This window comes from Lampetra fluviatilis, chromosome 16, assembly GCF_964198595.1.
Source record: "Lampetra fluviatilis chromosome 16, kcLamFluv1.1, whole genome shotgun sequence".
In the NCBI taxonomy this organism is placed as follows: Eukaryota; Metazoa; Chordata; class Hyperoartia; order Petromyzontiformes; family Petromyzontidae; genus Lampetra; species Lampetra fluviatilis.
This window is the reverse complement of record NC_136290.1, coordinates 10336062-10356865: the sequence shown is the minus strand read 5'-3', so window position 1 is coordinate 10356865 and position 20804 is coordinate 10336062. Positions and strand designations below refer to the sequence as shown.

The window sequence follows — 20804 nt, the reverse complement described above, 5'->3', positions numbered from 1 at the left end:
TTGCAGTGGGAACAATATTGACTTGCAGTGGGAACAATATTGACTTGCAGTGAGAACAATATTGACTTGCAGTGGGAACAATATTGACTTGCAGTGGGAACACTATTGACTTGCAGTGGGAACAATATTGACTTGCAGTGGGAACACTATTGACTTGCAGTGAGAACAATATTGACTTGCAGTGGGAACACTATTGACTTGCAGTGGGAACACTATTGACTTGCAGTGGGAACACTATTGACTTGCAGTGGGAACAATATTGACTTGCAGTGGGAACAATATTGCCTTGCAGTGGGAACAATATTGACTTGCAGTGGGAACAATATTGACTTGCAGTGAGAACAATATTGACTTGCAGTGGGAACAATATTGACTTGCAGTGGGAACAATATTGACTTGCAGTGGGAACAATATTGCCTTGCAGTGGGAACAATATTGACTTGCAGTGGGAACAATATTGACTTGCAGTGGGAACAATATTGACTTGCAGTGGGAACACTATTGACTTGCAGTGAGAACAATATTGACTTGCAGTGGGAACAATATTGCCTTGCAGTGGGAACAATATTGACTTGCAGTGGGAACACTATTGACTTGCAGTGGGAACAATATTGACTTGCAGTGGGAACAATATTGCCTTGCAGTGGGAACAATATTGACTTGCAGTGGGAACAATATTGACTTGCAGTGGGAACAATATTGACTTGCAGTGGGAACACTATTAATTCACAGTGGGAACAATATTGACTTGCAGTGGGAACAATATTGACTTGCAGTGGGAACACTATTAATTCACAGTGGGAGCAATATTGACTTGCAGTGGGAACAATATTGACTTGCAGTGAGAACAATATTGCCTTGCAGTGGGAACAATATTGACTTGCAGTGGAAACACTATTAATTCACAGTGGGAACACTGCTAATTTAGAGTGGGAACACAATATCGTTAATGTTTAAGTGCATGCCAAATAACCCACCCCCTTTTGGTTTACCACACTCTACCCCCCACTGCCATGGACGTCACTGATTATTATTATTATTTGGTAATGCGGTGCAGCACGCCACGGATTTGACATGTACACACACACACACAAAAGACATTTTTACTAAAATGTTTTTTAGTGTTTTGTACATTTATATTTTCTTTGCTCGGAGTCACGTGATTAATGTTGGCATTTGGATTAATGAAGGGTACCAGCCGTGATTAGTGACATTTAGTGTCAGGCGTCGTTAAAAATACCCGCGGTTGCTGCTCGTTAATTTCTCTACGTTATTGCACGCGAACGTAAAATGTCATCGATAAATAACTCGCACAGTTATATTACATTTTTTTTACAAACCATTGCAACAACATTCCTAATATTTGGGACAATTGGAAACGGCTTATTTTTGTTGTTGCTAAAATTGCATTTATAAAAAAAATGAATATAAGTTCCCCATAATGCCACTGAGTGTGGCACACACGCGCACACCCACGCGCGCACTCACACGCAAGCCGGTAAAAGGTTAAGTTCTAAAATGCGAGCAAAAGAGGGGCACAAGAGTTTTCCCCTCCATGCCGGGTTTTTTCATCAGCTTATCGTGTAATCTGATGACAGCCGGACAGAGGGGTGAGTGGGGTTGAGGATGGGGAGGTGTGGGGGGAGGGTCGGTGGGCAAGCGGGTTGGGGTAGAAGGGTGTGCGTGGGGTGAGGGGCATAGTCGAGGGGAGGGGAGCCAACATGGGGGGGGGGGGCGGGGGGGGAGAGAAGGTCAGTCTGTGGTATTTAGACCAAACAGTGTGTAAAGGCCCTCTGTAAGCCTTGCAGCCTTCTACGCCTAATCCCACCATTAGGGAGCCACTCCACCCCTTCTTCCCCGGCACCCCCGCAAGGCTCTCCAACCTGCTCCGTCACCCAGCGTGGCCCCTGTCTCAGACGGCCGCCGTGTGCCCATCGGCCCCACGGCCACCGTTGGGGCCAGACGCGGACGTCGAGTGAGGATTGCGGAATCAGAATCAGGAAAAAAAAATATTCGCGCTGGAAGAATCCGATGAGTTGCAAAGTGCCATTTTTTTTTGTTTAAACAGATGCCCGAGTTAGATTGCCGGTTGTCGAGCCCACGCGCGGCGCACATTATTGATTTGATTCCCGACGAAAATAATCCGAGATGGGGGCGCGCTCAAGGAAATGGCAAAAGAACGAACAAGGGGTTTGTCACACACATATCGAGCGAAGGAATTTAATCACAGCGGCGTGAAATTGGCATTCGGCACGTCTCCTTTCTGATTACTGTTTCTCATAAGTCCGATTAACCGAGCAAGGCGGATTTGTGACTTAATCCCTTGTACAGCATGGCTCCTGCCTTAAAAAAATTAGACTGTGGTCAATAGCTATTTTTATGTTCCATTAGCCTCTCTGTTACTCGAGCTTTCTGTAAAGGTAAGCATTTATGCGAGCCAACATGTTAAAGTTAATTGAATTCAATTGCCATATACAAATGATTGATTCTGTGTGTAAGCCTTCAACAAATAATATATTAATCTACAGTATTACAAACGCAGAATATAACGTCAAGACAATTACTTAGGAAATAATGTACAAAGGGTCTCTATTGTCATTACCAACAGCAAGTTTACACTTACATACGCGCAAGGAATGTAATTATACGCAGGAAGCAGAAGATAAGTCTATTGAGAGAAAAGTGTAATTTGCAAGGTTGTGACTTTCCGTGTTTCAGTATGTGGTGAAATGTTAACTACCTCGCATGGTATACAGGAGGTTGTGGGTTCGATCCCGACCCTGACGCTGTATATTTGGAGTTTGCACGTTCTCTTTCTCCGTGGTCGTGTGGATTTTTTTCCAGGTCCTCCGGTTTTTCCCTTCACATTTATAAACATGCATTTAAGAGCATTTGGCTGCTATACATTTCCACACGATAAGCCACTTTGTTGAGCTTTCAATTGTGGCAAGGTCGCTTCTGAAAAAGAGCTATATAGCTCAGTGGGCCTTACCTGCTGAAAAAAAAATTGCTGCGTTTAAATTACCGCCATTATCTTTTATTCGCAATTCAACTTATGGAGTTAGTCTCATGCCCTCAAAGAACAATGTCATATGGTGATGAAATGGCAGCCAAATGAGGGAAAGCTCCCAAGAGGGGTCCACCATGGAGATGGAGCGACGAGATCGGCTTGTTGTACGTAGGTGTGAGGTACATTGTTGTCATCGCGGGACCGTGAAGGGATGGTGACGACTTTAGAAGGCTTTAATTCAGCAGTGGATTGATCATGATGATGACGACGATGATGATGAATCCAATTTGATTCAATAATCAGAGCGACGTGGAATGATATTTTAATTGGCATTCATCTTCCATGAATGGCGACTGCAGTGTTTTTCTATTTTCAAGCAAATTATTTTTTTCACATTTGTGCATAAACTCAGAAATACGAACGGACATCTGTTACCGATCTGCGTTTATAGCTTAAGGATTTAACAACAAGCACACAAAAACCATAATTGGGCCTAAAAAAATATGAATGCCCCTTGTGAAATTCACCCCAGAAAGGGGTTTCTCCCAATTGTGAAATTGACTGTGGGATTGTAACTGTGGGCATAATAGAATGTTGTTTTTTTCATTCTCCCTGGTGATCGACGTTACTAATTGTTTAGGTGTCCCATATCACAGCCAGCTGCATTTTTAGAGTCACGGGGGTAGGGGGCATGGAGATTAAGCTGTCTTCGATATTTTCTATTTAAAAAAATAAAAGTGGAAAATTGTAATGGCATTGGCAGTGAGCTACGTGCGGCAGCCACCACTGGTAACGTTCAAGGTGCACTAAATGTAATTCTTAATCCCAGTGTTATACGTGGGGGAGAATAACTGTGCTTGTTTTATTAGTGTATATTATTTTCGAATGGTCACTGACTGCTGTGATTATTTGTGTAAGGTTGCAAGTGGAAATGGCTGGGCATTGAGGGATGAAATGTCCCCAAGGAATATACCTACACAATCTTTATGAACTAATTCCCTCGATATTAAATTAAATTTTCTCTGGGAGTCTTGTCACTGCAATTATCGCTACTGTCACCATCACCATCACCGCCCTTGTTTTATTTGTCTGTCGATTTAATGCTGCCAATAAACTGCGAAGCATGTTCCCTGTTCATGGATGTACCATGACAATCCTGCCGATTAATTATCCCTCTAGCGATCTGCAAGTTATTTTTTGGAAGAGATGGCGATATCCCGTGTTTATTAAATAAAATAAATTAGTACACAATCACTGGTAAAAAAAATTACTCCGTGGCACAAAGGTCCATCCACTGTGTGACAGACGCACTGTGTCCTGGGTTCGATTCCTGACCACTGCTCTGCCCAGACTGAATAGTGTGGCGAAGTATGGTAAAACATCCCTCGCAACCAACACGGTGTGGATAGGCCTTCATCCAGCACTTATTGGCAAAGGTATGTGAATTATAATAGCCATAACTTATTCTTATTGCTATTATAAATGATCAGCCACGAGTCCTGATCTTACAGTGGCATGCATTTACTCGTTAGTATGCCTATTTTGGCCCAACACATAATAGAGAAAAAAAACTCAAAGGGATTCACTATTTAAGTCTTAACAATCGTTTACAGCCACCACTGCTTCCACAATCAATACATATCCATCTTTATTGTGGCATTCTTTGTGCATTTCCTTTGTTGCATTCTTCATATTGTTTTTGGGTGGCAGGGTGGCGCGCAGTGGTGACACTGGTGTCTCACAGCAAAAAGGGACTGGGTTCGATCCCAGTCTTGGATGCCCTCCAGTTTGGAGTTTGCAGAGGTGTGGACTCGAGTCATGTGACTTGGACTCGAGTCAGACTCGAGTCATGAATTTGATGACTTGCGACTCGACTTGGACTTGCATAACAATGACTTTGTCCCACCTATGAGATGTGGACTCGAGTCATGTGACTTGGACTCGAGTCAGACTCGAGTCATGAATTTGATGACTTGCGACTCGACTTGGACTTGCATAACAATGACTTTGTCCCACCTCTGGGAGTTTGTACGACCTCCCCCTGCTCTGCATGGATTATCCTCCAGATTCACGCATTTCCTCCCACAGGTAAAAAAATATAAAAACATACAATGTAACCGGTGTTGGCCAAATATCCCGATGCTGAAAATTTACCTGCAAATTACTCAGTTGGTATCACACATCTAGCAACATTGTCCACAATTGTGAAAACTGGGCAAGACCTTCCTGAAAATAAAATGTTGGGATTCAGTCAGGTATTTTTTTTTGGGTAAGCAGGCATAGTAGAAATATTAATAATAAATGGATAACAAAAGTGGCTTAGTGATTATCTTTGCTTTCTATTTTAGAAGAATTAACAACTAAGTGGCTTTCAACCCCGGTGAGTGGTGAACAATAGCAAAAATAACTCGTCTGCCTTGTTAAGTTTACAAGCGAGACATGCTCTTTAAGTGCCATTGTTGCAACAACAACAAAAAAAACGGCCAAGGCTTTAAAACTTAAATGCGAGTTGGGACAGTAAAATTAAGCCCAGTGGAATGTACCATCAACGTTTAAGAGATATTTACGTACGCGTTGCTGTAAAGTGACTCCACATTTGAGGATTTAATAATATCCAGCTCTTTTTTTCCCTCTTACTCGCGCTCAACATTGGTGAAATCCCAACGATAACGTTCGAGAAAATTAGCTCAGGCAACTTTTTTCTGACGGTTTATTGCGGAGGCTTACACGTGATTGAATTTAATTTGTATCCTGGGATAAACTTATGTAATGCATCTAGCATGTGCGGCTTGCATTCCAGGAAAAGGACTTGGCAGCTCCCTTCTTATTATCTTCAGCTTAGACAAACACCGGGTCTCTTCGAGCCTTGTTGAAGTGTCTCTGATCAAAGCGGCCCAGTCTAGCTAATAAGATGGCATAATTGGCCCTGCCTGCGCTCATGACATCAGTGGAGAGTACAAATCGTGCGTGCGCGCACGCTTGTCAACGCGCACACACACACGCGCGCGCGCGCACACACACACGCGCACATACACACACACGCACACGCGCGCGCGCACATACAAACACACACGCGCACATACACACACACACGCGCGCGCACATACACACACACGCACGTACTCGCACACATACACACGCGCGCGCGTGCGCACGTCACGCGGATAATGACGGGTATGTCTTCTCCGGGCACACGTGCGAGTGCTCCCGTCAATTACTGTTGCTTTAACGCCCAGCGTCAACAGGATTAATTGAATTCAATTGCTCATTAAACCCTTCCAGACCGACGCAATCCCTTAAAGCCAAAACTCGCTGTCAGCGCTAAGCACTTAGCGGCCTCTGATGCCGATGAATGTGACAGGGCGGCTCGAGAGCCGACGGATGATGATAATGCCTTCGACCAAAATTGCCCCTGAATGCGCCGGGTTTCACACGGGCCCTCGAAAGCTCAGCAGGACCTGAGCCTGCTTAGAAAGGAAATGCCGTCCTAGAATGGCAAGCATTCGCGTGGGATTGGGATGGTGAGGGCAGTCAAAATATGGTAGTGTAGTATTCTTGAATCTATCTGTGTGGAGCTCTGAGTGAGTTGTCCCCTTGAAGGCGTGGGTTTTCTCGGTGCACGCTGGTGTCCAGTCACAAGCCAAACGCATGGTAATGCCACTACATTCTCCGACACATGTAAGAATTTGGAAAATGTTTTACCACCCAAATTTTACTCTGATTAATGTACACGTTCATTTTGAATACCGAATCAAATGCATTATTGTAATTACGTGATTTCAAATATGAATGTTCCATTTTGATATTATTCCACCTCACTTTAATGCTTTAATTTGTCCATCTAAATAATAATATAACAATCGCCCCATTTTTTAAATCCTCTGCTAGGTAATGACTTCCCACACTTTGTCCATTGTGGGGGTTGTTTGACCATACCTCGACATGCCGATCAGCATGGGTTGGGGAGGTAGGGACTAGGGGCTGGTCCAAATATAACTCGCCACTGATGTTCGCCGTGGCTGGGCGTCTAAACTCGGGCTGCATGTTGCAGTGCAGTGCACAAAACCACGGCACCATCGCTCCTCCCGTTTGCTCGAACATAGCAGAACGTGGATCCCAAATCAGGTAATGCTATGTGCAACGCGCGTGCATTGCTGATGATTGTTTTGGCAGTGGAACCCGGGACATCTACGCTCACGGTTAGGAGCAGCGCCAACTTAGCTCAGACTTGTGGAGACAATTCTGACCGCACGTAGCTACGGATGTCTCCAACACTGGGCACAGCTGCGTCGTCACTCCACTCGAAGCAGCTCATTTACATTCAGTCCTCGCTAGCTTCGATTAACACGAATGAATGAAAACATGGAATAAATTACACAACACTGGGATTCATTCTTTTGATACTGGTTACAAGAGCTCGATTAAAAAAAAAACCGCACTGGATTAATGTTGATGATATATTGGAGCACAATGGAATCCCGCGTTGTGTACGCGTGGCAAGCGTACATGTGTGCAGTTTGGTTTCGCTCCACTTAACCAAATGGACTCAACTGCATTCATCAATAACACTAAGGCTTTAAAAAAAAAAATCGAATACATTTTGGGCAATGGTCATTCTTCATAGCACGTGAAGAATGGCTATTGCTTGAGTATATATTATTTCTTTTAAGGCAGTCGTATTGACGAATGTGTTGCATTTATGTACGCTGAAGCTCGTTCGTCCCGATTAAATGAGTGCAGTGTCGCATGGCTAGGTGGTGCCGTGGCTGACGTGCGCTGCTCACAATCACAAGGGTGTGAGTTCAAATCCTGGTCAGAGATTGGGAAGTGACCAGTGGTTTTTGTTGTTGTTGCTGTTTTTGTGCGAGACAATTCGCAACCCCCCATCCAGCAATGCTCTGAATTGTCACAATTCAGTGTCAAGGAATTCAATTAATTGATGAGTCAATGCATCAATCACACCATTACTGTGAATAAACTCACCCCTGCCATAGCAATATGGAATTTCCTCCACTGGCGCAGAGTTGTAAGCATTAGATAACCAAAACTGCACCACATTGATTTTTCTAAATTAATTTTCTCGTCTTCTTCCAGACTTTAATTCGCTGTGTGCTGTTGACAGCATGTCATGAGCCGAAGGATCCATTTGGGAATTTTTTGCGGAGCAATGCTACTCCGGCGTATACGAGAATGCTGCGCAAGAGATTTTCACGGAACTTCTTCTGAAAAATCCTTTCACGTGCCCTTCTTATCTTTGCACGAAAGGGAGCAGCACACTTTCACGCAAGACTCTGCTATGAGATTGGTGTTTGTCGCACGACATTCAAAATTAGATTTCAAGCTAGATTTTTTTTTACCAGATCAAGTGCCAAAACTAACCTTAATCAGCATCAGCCAGGGTCAATCCACCGATGGATGAATAACTCCCAAAGCCACCGACATCTCCCACGCTACCAGGATGCGTAAATCCACCCAAGCACCTGAACACAAAGACCTCCTCTCAAACATCTTCAATTCCTTGGCAGCAACTCCGTCACTATCCTTGACCATTGTACATCATCTGTTCTAGCAACGTGCCCTGCCCAGGCACACAATACTTCTCAACAGTTTCGATTTAAAGCTTTCGTGATTGCAGGGATTCATCTTCTTGGTTCTTTCGGTAAAGTCACGTAGAATGGAAATAATAAAATAATAAAAATAAAACATAATAAAATAATTCTCACGACGTTTCGGCCACAACGCAAGCAGCCGTCCTCAGGTGCAGAACAGGTCTGTCGAGACTCTGTCTTCTCGAGACTGTCTTCTCGACAGACCTGTTCTCCACCTGAGGACGGCTGCTTGCGTTGTGGCCGAAACGTCGTGAGAATGATTTTATTATGTTTTATTTTTATTATTTTATTATTTCCATTCTACGTGACTTTACCGAAAGAACCAAGAAGACTTCTCAACAGCTTGAATTGCGTGTTTAACCTGTGTATGCTCTACGTGGGCCTCTTGCTGCCTACCAATGTAATGTAACATTTTATGATTATTTTTGTTTTGTAGTCATTGGTAACTGGACTGAAACCATCAACTCGCTCCACTGGAAAAACCTGACTGAACGTCGTAGATTCCAACCCAGGACATCGACAGTGGCGGCTCAACACTCTGGCTGCTGGGTCACCCGGCCACCTTCCGTTGACCTTTTCTTGAGTGTCGCTCGAGCATTTACAGGACCAGAATTTAGATTTTTTTCCTTCTTCTTCTTCTGAATCAACACAATTGGTCGGTAGCCCTGAGCAAAAATACGCACGGACACGCGCACACACTACCACTGTATCGGTGAATGAACTGGCTCGTGAAGAAATAGGCTCGGTGTGGATTAAGCAGAAAAAACAATTCTTAGAAAAAGTAAGTAAAACACGTTAAGCCAAGCATGTGCGCTGCGCTTTTGCCCAGTTCGCTCTGGGAAAATAATTTCTCATGAGTGTGAAGTAAATGTTGTACTCCCATCCATTCATTCAGGGCTCGCAGACTCCGCGCAAACTGTCAATGGTAACTTCACGGAAGTCCGCTCGAAGCGTGACAGGTGGATTCTTCTCCGGCGGTATTATCCCATCGGCTCCTCGGCATTCCTGGCATGAGGCGCGGAGCGTGCCATTTTTAATGATTAATTAAGAGATTTTGACTGTATATGCTTCATTGGTAATGTTCCACAGTTTTGACCGAGAGTGCAGTGTTTCCCCCACCAACCCCACCCCCCCATGCTGGAGAGGGTTTGCTGGTTTATTTCATTGTTGTTTTAAATTATTTTTAACTTCACGACGCTCGCTTTGCTCAACCAGGTTTCGTTCTCAATCGACTGTGGGGCGGCCGCGTCTATTGTTTACAGCTCCCTGAGCCAGTGGTGGAAATTCCACGTTCCTATGGCGGGGGTGAGGCTTTCCACAGGACAAACGCTACTGGCCATGGAGGCATAAAGGGTTGAGTTGACCTCACAAACTTCCCTACCATTGTCATAGTTTGTGTTTTATTCTTAGCTAAAGATGCAAACAATGGTAAGAGTATATGTAGAAACTGATGCTCGTGTAGGGGAAAAAATAATAATAGTAATGGGAGTGGCAGCCTAGAATCGGAACACATCCGAAAGTACGTCCCCAACGGAGATGAAGCGATGAAATTCGCTTTCGTGTGTAGCTGCTGGGTGGATTGACGCATCCCACGATAGTGAGAGATGGCGGCAGCTTGTGAAGGGCATCATCCAGCAGTGGATTGACCATGGCTGCCGACTGATGATGATGATGATGATGTTGATTTTGTGTTTTGTTCTTCAGTAAAACAAAGTGGCAACTCTTAAATGTCAACTGACGCAAGCGTAGGAAAAAGAATAACGAGGCAATAACTCACCTACAGGTCTCATCTCCCGAGAGCCCAGTAGCGCTTGTTACTTTGACCATTGTGTGCAGACAATAGACATCTCAAGTATCGGGGCCTGACCTCTCAAAATGATAAGTGCTGCAGATCGGCAGATAATCTGGTGAAGCGACAGTGCAACGTGTAGCACGCAATCCAGAGGTCGCCAGTTCGATTCCATTTCCTAGCGCAGCGGTTGAAACAATGATACAAGTTTCTTAAATGCCCCCTCCCACACCCCGCCAACTCTGTCCAACCCAGCAGTACATATGGGCATACCAGTTTCCCGATCGGCAGCTCGCGTGTGGTGAGGCAAAGTGTGGGTAACCCCACCTCTTCAAAGACGCTTGCAAGAATTGGCCAAACGTACCTCTAAGAGGGCCTCCCTAAAGCTCCCTCTATAGTGGAGGCACCTTCTGCCAGCAGTAGCGTGAGCAAGCAATTGCAGGGATTCACCTTTTCCCATAATAAGTTTTTTTTTTAGGTTAGATCGCGTAAATATAAACGTGTCGTTAAACCCACTACCAACCGGCACAGGCAATTAGTAAGATTTGTACTACTTCAGCACACCGGTGTGTTGGGAGAATAAACCCACAGCATTTACAATTTGGGTACGACGTTTCGCTGGTGATGACAACAACCAGCCTCATCAGGCGATTAGCCATAATTGTGAAGAAATCTTCCTATTTTGCTCTCAAACAAAGGAAGAAAGCTGATGTCACCACTGTGCATCTTTTACTGCTCATCGCCCACTGATTACAGTCTCTGCCGAAGTCTGGTTGTTCCTCTTTAAAATTCGCAACACCACCGCCACCCACTGAACTGGCAAGCTCCCCCACCTCGTCCTCCTCCTCCACCCACCCACCGCCCCTTGCCCCACCGCCTTCGCCTTCACTCAGCAGCAGCAACAACAACATCAACAAAAAGAAACACCCACGCCGCACCTCCAGCGGGGCAAGCTTTGCCAGGAAAAGCAAGTGGCGGCAGTGCGAATGCAAACGATCTCTGGTAACAATTTGTTTTCTTTCAAAAAGGTAAAGGTGCAGCCATGCAATTTCTCGCTCGTGTCACAAGCTGGGCGAAGAGCCTCTAATAGAGGGAAGCGCTGTATCGGGCCCTTTTAGACCAACTTTTTCACGCTGCCCCAGACTTTTTCGAAGAGGCAGGAGTGTCCACACTTAACCCCACCGCCGACGGACTTACTGTGGTGTACCCATTTTTTTTTACTACGAGGTGGGGAGGGGGGAGAATTTTAAGAATGTGCCCAATGTTTCAACAAGAGCCATGGCAGAGAGATCGAACCGGTGACCTCTGGTTTTGCAAGTCCAGTGTGCTCATGATTACATGAGGACACCATCAATGTGGGCTGGTGCGAGTGTACGGCATTGTGCTTATTTATCCAAAGAAGCTTTACTGAGTCTCATGACTCTGTTTCAGAAGGGTCCTGTCAAGTTATCACAGTCGGTGGCGCGGGGGGTGGGGCGATGATTGCTGTGTATATTCCAATCGAATTATTTGCCGGGTACATTTTCAAGTTCGGGCCACGACACCAGGCACACGTCGGCCTACTCTTGCGAACAACTTCGCGAGATCTTAACAGCCCACTGTGGTAGCAGTACGGCACGTGGCATCATTACGGTTGATACACACCAAAACGCGGAAATAACCGGGGTGGCCACTGGATTCGAACCGCGAACCTCGAGGGACGCGGCTAGGCCACGTCACCTCCCACCGTCCGTCCCCCCCCCCCCAAGTGCGGCCGCACAACGCCAGAGCGAGTGAGCGAGCGCGGGGGCCTTTGGGAGAGAAAATCTGCGCGGGGCTGATGGGCGACACACACAAAGCCCCCGGGCCGGCCGTGACAAACTCGGATGACAGGTGCATTGTGGGCTTTCAGCAGGGTGTTTCACTGCGATAATCAGATTCGTGTAGCAGCTTGGGTGCCACACAATGGTGCCGGAGGGGCGGACAAATTACGGGGAGACCGGGGGCCTCAATCTCCAGACAAAACAAACCAAAATGCGCTTTTTTTTTGTGCAGTCGCCCTTTTCCTTTTTATCCTCAGCTGCACCACTCAACCTCATTTACTCAAGATTCTTAACAAAGCCCCGTGACGGACTGACGCTGTATTAGTTGATCGTATAAACACGACGACTCCATTAATATCCAAAGCGTGAATTTGGAGCAGCTACTTCAAATTTCTACTTTACAAAGCAAACATTGGAAATAACAACCGTTATTATTGAAGCTCAGTTACAGCACTCAGTATTTCAATATCTGTTCTGCACACCACAAACCCCCCCCCCCCAAAAAAAAAATGTCCTCCATTCGTTATACCACTGCTGGTGGAAGGGTCTCCACGATAGGGAGCACCAGGGAGCCCCCTCGAGAGGTATTTGGCCTACTCTTCCACACTGGCCAGACATCATGAAAGAGGAGGGAGTACTCACACTTTACAGCACGACAAGGGACCGGCCAATCGACGAACCACAGTGTACCTATTTACACTGCTCGGTGAACAGAGGTGGAAAGCATTGAAGAGCTTGCCGATCGCTTCAACTGCCGCGCCAGGAGATAGTGCCGGAGAGCTCTGCGTTGTGTAAACGCTCATTGCAAGCCCAGTGCGCTTACCACTGGGCCTCCTCAGCATCTTTGTGATGAATTTGCACGTATAATTAATCATCCGTGGAGCAGCCATCCCTAGATTTTTTTTAAAGACAAAATGTCCTCATTAAAATGTATCATTACACATCAGTAATGGAAAATTAAGTCAAATTGATATTTCTACTTTTGGATGACCTTGGTGCACAGACACATGAAAAAACACGGAGATGAGAAAGGAATGGATTTTGGGCCAAATGTAAAAATTCTTTGTTTTAATTTATGGCTTCCTACTGAATAACAATGCCATCCAAGTAACACTTTCACTTGGCTGCCTGTAAGCCAAGAGAATTGCAATCACAATAAGACTCTTTAGAGAGAAAACACTCGGTTTATTTTTCAAACATAAACAATCTTTGACTCGCTTCTCATAACAACATTATTGGAGAAGGAAATAAATTGAAAAATCGTAACCAAAAATTAAAGGTGGCGGATATTTGATTTAACACACGTGGCAGGGGAATGTATTGTGTTTGTTAAACGTTTCTCTCAATTTTTGTCCAACTGAGACCTGCATTGATAGGCCTTTGTATCCTCTCACTAACAAAAAAACTAACAAAAAACTACGACGTTTCGATTGCAACACAAGCAATTGTCATCAGGAGAAAAAAAATAGCGAGAAAGCTGCTGAGGCAGGATGTTTTAAAGGTATTTTCTTTTGACCTATCTACGTGACTTTACCGAAAGACCCAAGAATATTGATTCCTGCAGTCACGAAAGCTTTAAGTCAAGATTTATTCTCACTAAGTTACACATTGAGGTTTTGCGGTGTCTAATAATCATAATCATCGTCATAATTCGTTCAGCTATAGATGAAAACACACAAAGAACGATGCCCTTTAAACACCCTGACATTCTATGAGTCCATTGCACATTTAACATCACTAACATAAATGATGTTAACTTAGTTCAGTTAATTTTGTTTAACCAGGTGGTGAGAACCCAATAGACCAGGATAGTTTAATTTGCAAGTGTGACATGGGGCATTTTTCTGTTGGTTGGAGGCGACTGCTGCTTTGTACAATCCCGATGGAATAATTTACCGTGCCATTTGTTTTTCTCTCCAACAACACAGTGGCCTAATCTTGTAACGTCCACTGGCAAGCAGGCGGGGCGTAGTGTCACTGCTACTACGACTACTTCGGGTTAATACCACACCGCAGGAACGATCAGGGCGGGTCACGTAGGTAAAAAATTATAATAAAATAAAATCATAATAAATCACGACGTTTCGGAGGCAACACAAGTCTCCGTCTTCAGGTGGGACCCGTCACAGCTAAATTTACTGTATCAAGTGAGAGTTTAGCTGTGACGGTCCCACCTGAAGACTTGTGTTGCCTCCGAAACGTCGTGATTTATTATTATTTTATTATTCTTTTTTACTTACGTGACTTTACCGAAAAAACCTAAGAGTATGAATATCCTTGCAGTCACGAAAGCTTCAAATCTAGAACGATCAGGGCGGTTGCTGGATTCGAACCTTTAACCTCTTGCAACAAGCGGGGAACACGCTACTGCTGGGCCACGTCGCAGACCAGACGAGCGATGGAGTAACACAGCGGAAGATTGCCTTAAATACCAGCATGCTTTGCATGTCAACGCGACATCACAGAGATGCCATCGTATTCTTGATCATATCCCTGTCCACGGCCTGTATGTCACAACGAACACGGTATTGTCATCTGCCAATGCACTGATCGTACCCACTGACAATACCAGCTCAGTGATAGCTGTACACAGCCTCATCATTGACTCCTGTAGATTCGATAATTGGTTTTTTACCCTTTTATCTGGCAACAAAACTGACACCTTTTTTTTGCCAAATAAAAGGGTAAAACAACAATTATCATATTTTTGTTTACTGGCAAATGAGGTACCAATGGTGTAAATCCTGTAGATTCATCATGACTAACGGGCCGCTACTTCTGAAGTCAAGTTCATCAAAAGCCACACACACGGTAGCGAATGCAATGTCTATGCTGTAGTTAAGCACGCATTTGCCATGACTTAATGTACAAAATGTGCACTGGTGGAACTCGTATTGAGTTTTAATGACAAAGTTGTTGTACATTGCCATGAATGGCAAACGCCTATGCTCAATGCCAGCATTCATTTATATCACAGTGCAGTCCTGACAGCTGTGCTGAATATTCAGATTTCCTTGCCAAATGGACACAACGCAGGGGTGTAATGAGCAGTCATAACGCCGCACGTCCCCAGTTCTCTTTCCAAAACGGCACTGCGTAAATCAACCCTAACGAGTGCCGTGACAACTACGCTCTCCAACACTCAGGGGCAACCTTAATATATTGTGGGGCCCTCCGCCCCCCCGAGCAGAACCACACGAACACCATTCACCCATGTACTGAACAGATTCCTGCTCGAGTAAGTTCAGAAAGGGAGGTGCAGCCCTGCAAGTGTTTTGCTCGTGCCACTGCTGAAGGAATGGCCTCCACTGGAAGGAGCCCAGGCGAGTATGTTTCCTCTTCTGCCACACTGGCCAGACGGCCTTGGCAGAAGTGGGAGTACCCACACTTTCACCCACCGCACACGCGCCCTGCCGACCGACTAACTGTGGCACGTCCATCTATACTGCTGGGTGGTCAGAAGCATGGGCATTTAAGAAACTTGCCTAATCGTTGCAACTGCGCCCTCTGTATTGCAAGTCCGGTGTGCTAACCATTACAACGCGTGTCAGAATCAGAATCCGCGTTTAGACTGGAGGAATCCGATGAGCTATGAAGCTCTTTTTGAAATACGTCCACTAGGGGCGGGTCAGCAATGTATTGTATTGATACATTGAGTACAGCAATGTATTGATAAATAAACTGACTTTTTATGAAGGAGCGATAGTACAGTGGTTCGTGACGGTACGCTATGAATCCACAACGCCGTGTTAGATTCCCGGCCATGGCTAACCTCAGGAGTGAGAGATATATTTACCTGCCCCCCCCCCTCCATCATCAATCCATACTGACCATGGTGAAGTATAGTGAAACAATTCCCATGACAGACAGAGCATGGTGAGGACTTCATCCACACGAGGATTGGCAGGGTGCTGTAAATCATCATTTTCACCGGCTATAGGCCACCACTGGGTAGGGTTTTCACATGTTGGGAAACCCTTTCCCGATCCGATGACGTACGTGTACGTGTGTGTACGTCATCAGTGTTTCTTCCGATTCCGTTCCGAACGTAACTGAAAGAGAAACTAAAATAAAATGACGTCATCAGTACCGAGGCTCCCACAAGACCATGCTGAAGGGGCGTGTGGCACAGTTTGGCGCCAGCTATCGTAGAGTGCGGTCGTGTCGCTACAGTTCTCTGCGGCGAGCACATGTGTTGCTCTCTCTCTATGTATCTTGGTGATATCTGTCTGCTTATATGTCTGTCTATAGTTTTCTGGTTAGATTTTTGTTGCTATTTCATTTATACCTGATGACGATTGCTTGTGTTGCAATCGAAACGTCGTATGCTATTATTCAATTTATTATTTTATCTTTATACGTGACTTTACCGAAAGAACCAAAGAGCAGGGGCACAACGTGTTTAACAACAGCGGCGCCATTGCCACACCGCCGAGATTCGGCGGCGAACGGGACCCACCCTGCAACCTGCGGACGTCTCGGGACGGGGAAGGGTTAAATTGAGCTCAGGAGCTCGTGAAGCGAAACATCGGACGTCTACCGATCAACGCGCGGCACGACCGTGTGATCGTGTCGGAGCGGTCGCTACAAACTGGCCCGTGCCGTTGCATCTATACTCTGCTCCCCCCACCCCCACCTCCTCCCACTGTCTCACCCTCAGCCCCCCCTCCCCCACCACCCCGTGTGACAGCAGAGTTTGCTGGTAACATAGGCCGCACGCACCTAGAGTATCACAATTACACGCAGCACTTTTCGTCCGCTTTTCTCTTGCCAAAGTGTGTGTGTGTGAGTTCGCGAACTGAATGAGGGCCCATTGTCCGATGTAGCCAAAATCAGGGCAATCTGCAAAGATCTGAGACATTGGGAACGTGAGTTAGCCTTACATAGCGCAGTGCGAGTGGACTTAGAGGAGGCAAGAGTGAACCCAGTTCACAGGTGTCTATCTCTGCATCACTGCTACCTCTCAGTGAGTCGCACGCGTGTGCTCAAATGATTTTGATGGTGATCTTAGACAAGAGGACCACAATGCACTTATTCAGGAACGGTTGATGGGGTTTTTTTCTTTTTCTTCCCATAATGCACAAGTGCCATTTTCTCTTTGAATACCGTTGTGTCTTGTTACAAACTTGGTCGTGGAGTTTCAACTGTCTTAAATATCAAGTTAGTGTGTGCGTGTGACCATATTCATAGAACTTTTTTGACACCGGGCACAGGTTTGTGGTGCGTCTCACCAACAAGGGATTTGTTTCTCATGAGATATTTTCTCAAACGCTGCTAGGCTGACACGGAGTAGGGATTACCGGCATAAGGCACTACCACTAGGGTACAAGCTACAGCTGTCAATTATCATTTCATACTATAGTGCCCCATATATGCTCTGGTCTTATGTGCCAGGCATGTACACAAGCATGAGGACAAAATGAGGCAAGGTGGATGTGGCGTGCCAAACGAATTCCCAGACCAGAGTTCCAGACCATTCCGGCTGAATTTCAGCACTCCGTCTTACCTTCTGAAGCATCTGATGTTGCGGAGAATCCGGCTACAATTGAAATCCACGTGAATCGAGGTGGGGAGATAAAGGGTGAGGTGCTCTTGAGCTCTTGGGGCCACAAGCAATTTATTTCGTTCCGCTTCTGCCTCAGTGCCGCACCTCCGACTCACTTCCCTGCACCTCCGATTCGACGCGGTTGGCAAGGCACGGCGCGAAGGAAAAGTTTCAACGTACGTACGCACACGTGCAGAGGAGAGCGCCCTACCTTCGGAGCGGTGGATGCAGGTGTGTTGGTTGTCGCTGAGGAAGAAGCCCTCTTTGCACAGGCACTCGTAGCTGCCCATCGTATTGACGCACACGTGCTGGCAGCCGCCATTGTTAACCTCGCACTCGTCAACGTCTGGGGGGGGGGGGGAGAGACAGAGACGGGAGGAGAGTGAGACATGGGCACGGGGGGGGGGGTGCATGAAGCGACGTTGCGATTGATTTTGACCGTCGTCAATTTGTGGGCTGTCGGTACACGAGTCGACTCCCGAGTGTGTGGAAGAATCGAGTTTTCATTTTATTAAGTCAATTTATTGGCACGTTCTATGTAAATGGTCCCACGTGACCCTTTTTTGAAATGAATCGTGACCCCCAATATCAATGATAACACTGGTCAACACACTTTTTCTGGCATAAGGTATTCCGACGGTTCTAAGGTAATTTTGGGGTGCTGATTCCAAAGTCTGGCATCAGTTTTTGTCTATCACATTAGGTTTTTGAGATATCAAATGTTGCATTTTCAATAAAAACTGCGGAAGAAAAATATTGAATAAATGTGGATATCTACATAAAATGATATTAGAAACACACTATCCTAAAAATACAGCACCATATTTTAACACTAAAGCAGTCACTGACTCGCAAAAACTTGCAATCATAAGTGACAGAGTTAATTTCGGGAAAAATCAATGAAAATGGGGTATGTCGATAGCATAAAAATGAGATGTGATAGAGCAAATCTGAGGATCAGATTTGGAATCAGCACCCTGAAATTAGTCTAAAACAGCTGCAAAAGTCCAGGCCAGAATTTTTTTTTTGTTGACCAGTGATAATTCATCTAATCACCACGCAGCTGAATTGTTTTACGTGTGATCGACACACACAACATACATACAACACATGAAATACATAGAACACGTGAAATACATACAACCAACAACATGCGTTGAACACTTTTGATTAACCATTCCTAACACGAGCGTCTTGACAAGTGATACCCTGAAATCAGGACCGAGCAACCTAGTTAAGCAGATAACTCAATTTATTATGGCCACGGCCACTCTGAAATGTCACACAATAGATGTTTATCCATATTCTTAGGTTTTTTCGGTGAAATCACGTAGGTAAAACATTCAAATTAATAAAAGTAAAATACAGCTATCGTGCTGTGATGGTTCCACATGAAGACGGAAGCTTGTGTTGCCTCCGAAACGTCGTGATTTTTTATTTTACTTTTATTAATTTAAATTTTCTACCTACGTGACTTTACCGAAAAAACCTAAGAATATGAATCCTTGCAGTCATGAAAGCTTCAAATCTAGAATTAGATGTTTATCCATCACTGTAAGCATCTTCTTAGCCATCCCAGGGTTTGATCTTTCAAGAAGCTCATGGTCCACCCTAAACAGCATCCTCACAAACCATGGCAGATGCGGATACCTGATGCACAAATGGAAAATGTACAACTCTCCAGTATTGTGGCGACTGTGGTCATCCAGGAAGGGGCCATACAACATAATATCGACGCAATGCCCCGATCCACAAATGCGCAGGGAGACATGAGAGCGCTACATTCCGCTGCTCCTGACACGGTTGTCTGGCTTCACCACCTGCATGTGAAATTGTAGCTGTTGGTCTGCATCTACATCAGCCACACACGGAAGAAGAATAAGAACGTGAGCCCTGCCGTTCACGTTATTATTGGATGACGCTGAGGTGTGATTGTGAATGTGAGGCCCGCCAAAGGTATTTTTTAAAAGTCATCTTTGACGACCCGTAAGGGAGCTGTTTCCCACCCCTGGCTGAGCCAAACGAGACAATGTAACCGTGACGATGATCGCATCCTTTTCTGTTTCTATCTTCCGTGTATGAACGGTCAAATAGTTTATTATTTGCATTTTGATGTGAACAGGTGATACATCAACAACGAATAGAAAGGTATGGAATATTTGTACTATATCTGCCATGACTGCGATTCCGGTCCAGGGATGTCACCGAGTACCATTGCAATTAAGGGACTTAAGAGACGACCGTATGGTTATTTGTCAAAGTAAAAAGGTCAATGTGATTTTCCACGCAACTGAACTTTTTTTAACGCTCATGTCCAGTTTACAGCCCTGAACCAGTGACTGATATTCCACATTCCTATGATGGGGGAAGTCTTTCCACAGGACAACCACTGTTGACTTTCCCTACAAAGTGTGCTTATTGACCCTGGATAGATGAAGGGCTGAGTTGACCTCCAAGTCACAACGCACGGGACGAAGAGTCATACAAACATTCGCAGACGCAGTCAAGCAGACAGGGAAGACATTCAGACGATGAGATTAAACAAAAAAATACGAAAGCAAAGAGTCCCAGAGATAAACAAAACGGAAAATGTCAATATGTCCAATGGACATGCCTGACGGTACTGAAAATATAAAAGGGGCAAAGGTGCAGCAATTCATTTCTTGCTCACGTTAATGCTGATGAAAGGGCCTCCACTAGAGGGTGCTCTAGAAAGCTCCTCTAGAAGATATTTTAGCCCACGACGCCATGCCGGGCACTTTGCCCCACGATACGTGACCTGCTGACCGACTGCTGTGCACCCCATTTACACTGCCCCATTACTTCAACTGTCGCACACAGGGAGATCAAAAGAAACCGGCGACCTCTGGATCGCAAGTCCAGTGTTCGAACCGTGACTTCCTCTGACGATGCTGAAGCAAGGAAACAGCGCTTGTGTGCGTAGTGTTGAGCGGCTGTGTTTGTGCCAATGTCAGCCTCAGCCACACATCACCCGCTCGGTTAGTCACAGCACAAGACACGAGGATGCGAGGACAAACGGTCCCTGCAG

At 45.4% G+C, this 20804-nt stretch overlaps 1 protein-coding gene across 7 annotated transcripts in view; it reads right to left on the bottom strand.

The window, feature by feature from the left end:
- Positions 1 to 20804, bottom strand: part of LOC144936522 (signal peptide, CUB and EGF-like domain-containing protein 2) — a 184121-nt gene that overhangs the window by 132759 nt on the left and 30558 nt on the right. For all 7 annotated transcript variants that reach the window (XM_078863685.1, XM_078863689.1, XM_078863688.1 and 4 more), the window contains exon 4: positions 17967 to 18101. In XM_078863685.1, coding sequence (XP_078719811.1) covers positions 17967 to 18101 — 135 coding nt within the window. The remainder of the gene's footprint in view (positions 1 to 17966; positions 18102 to 20804) is intronic.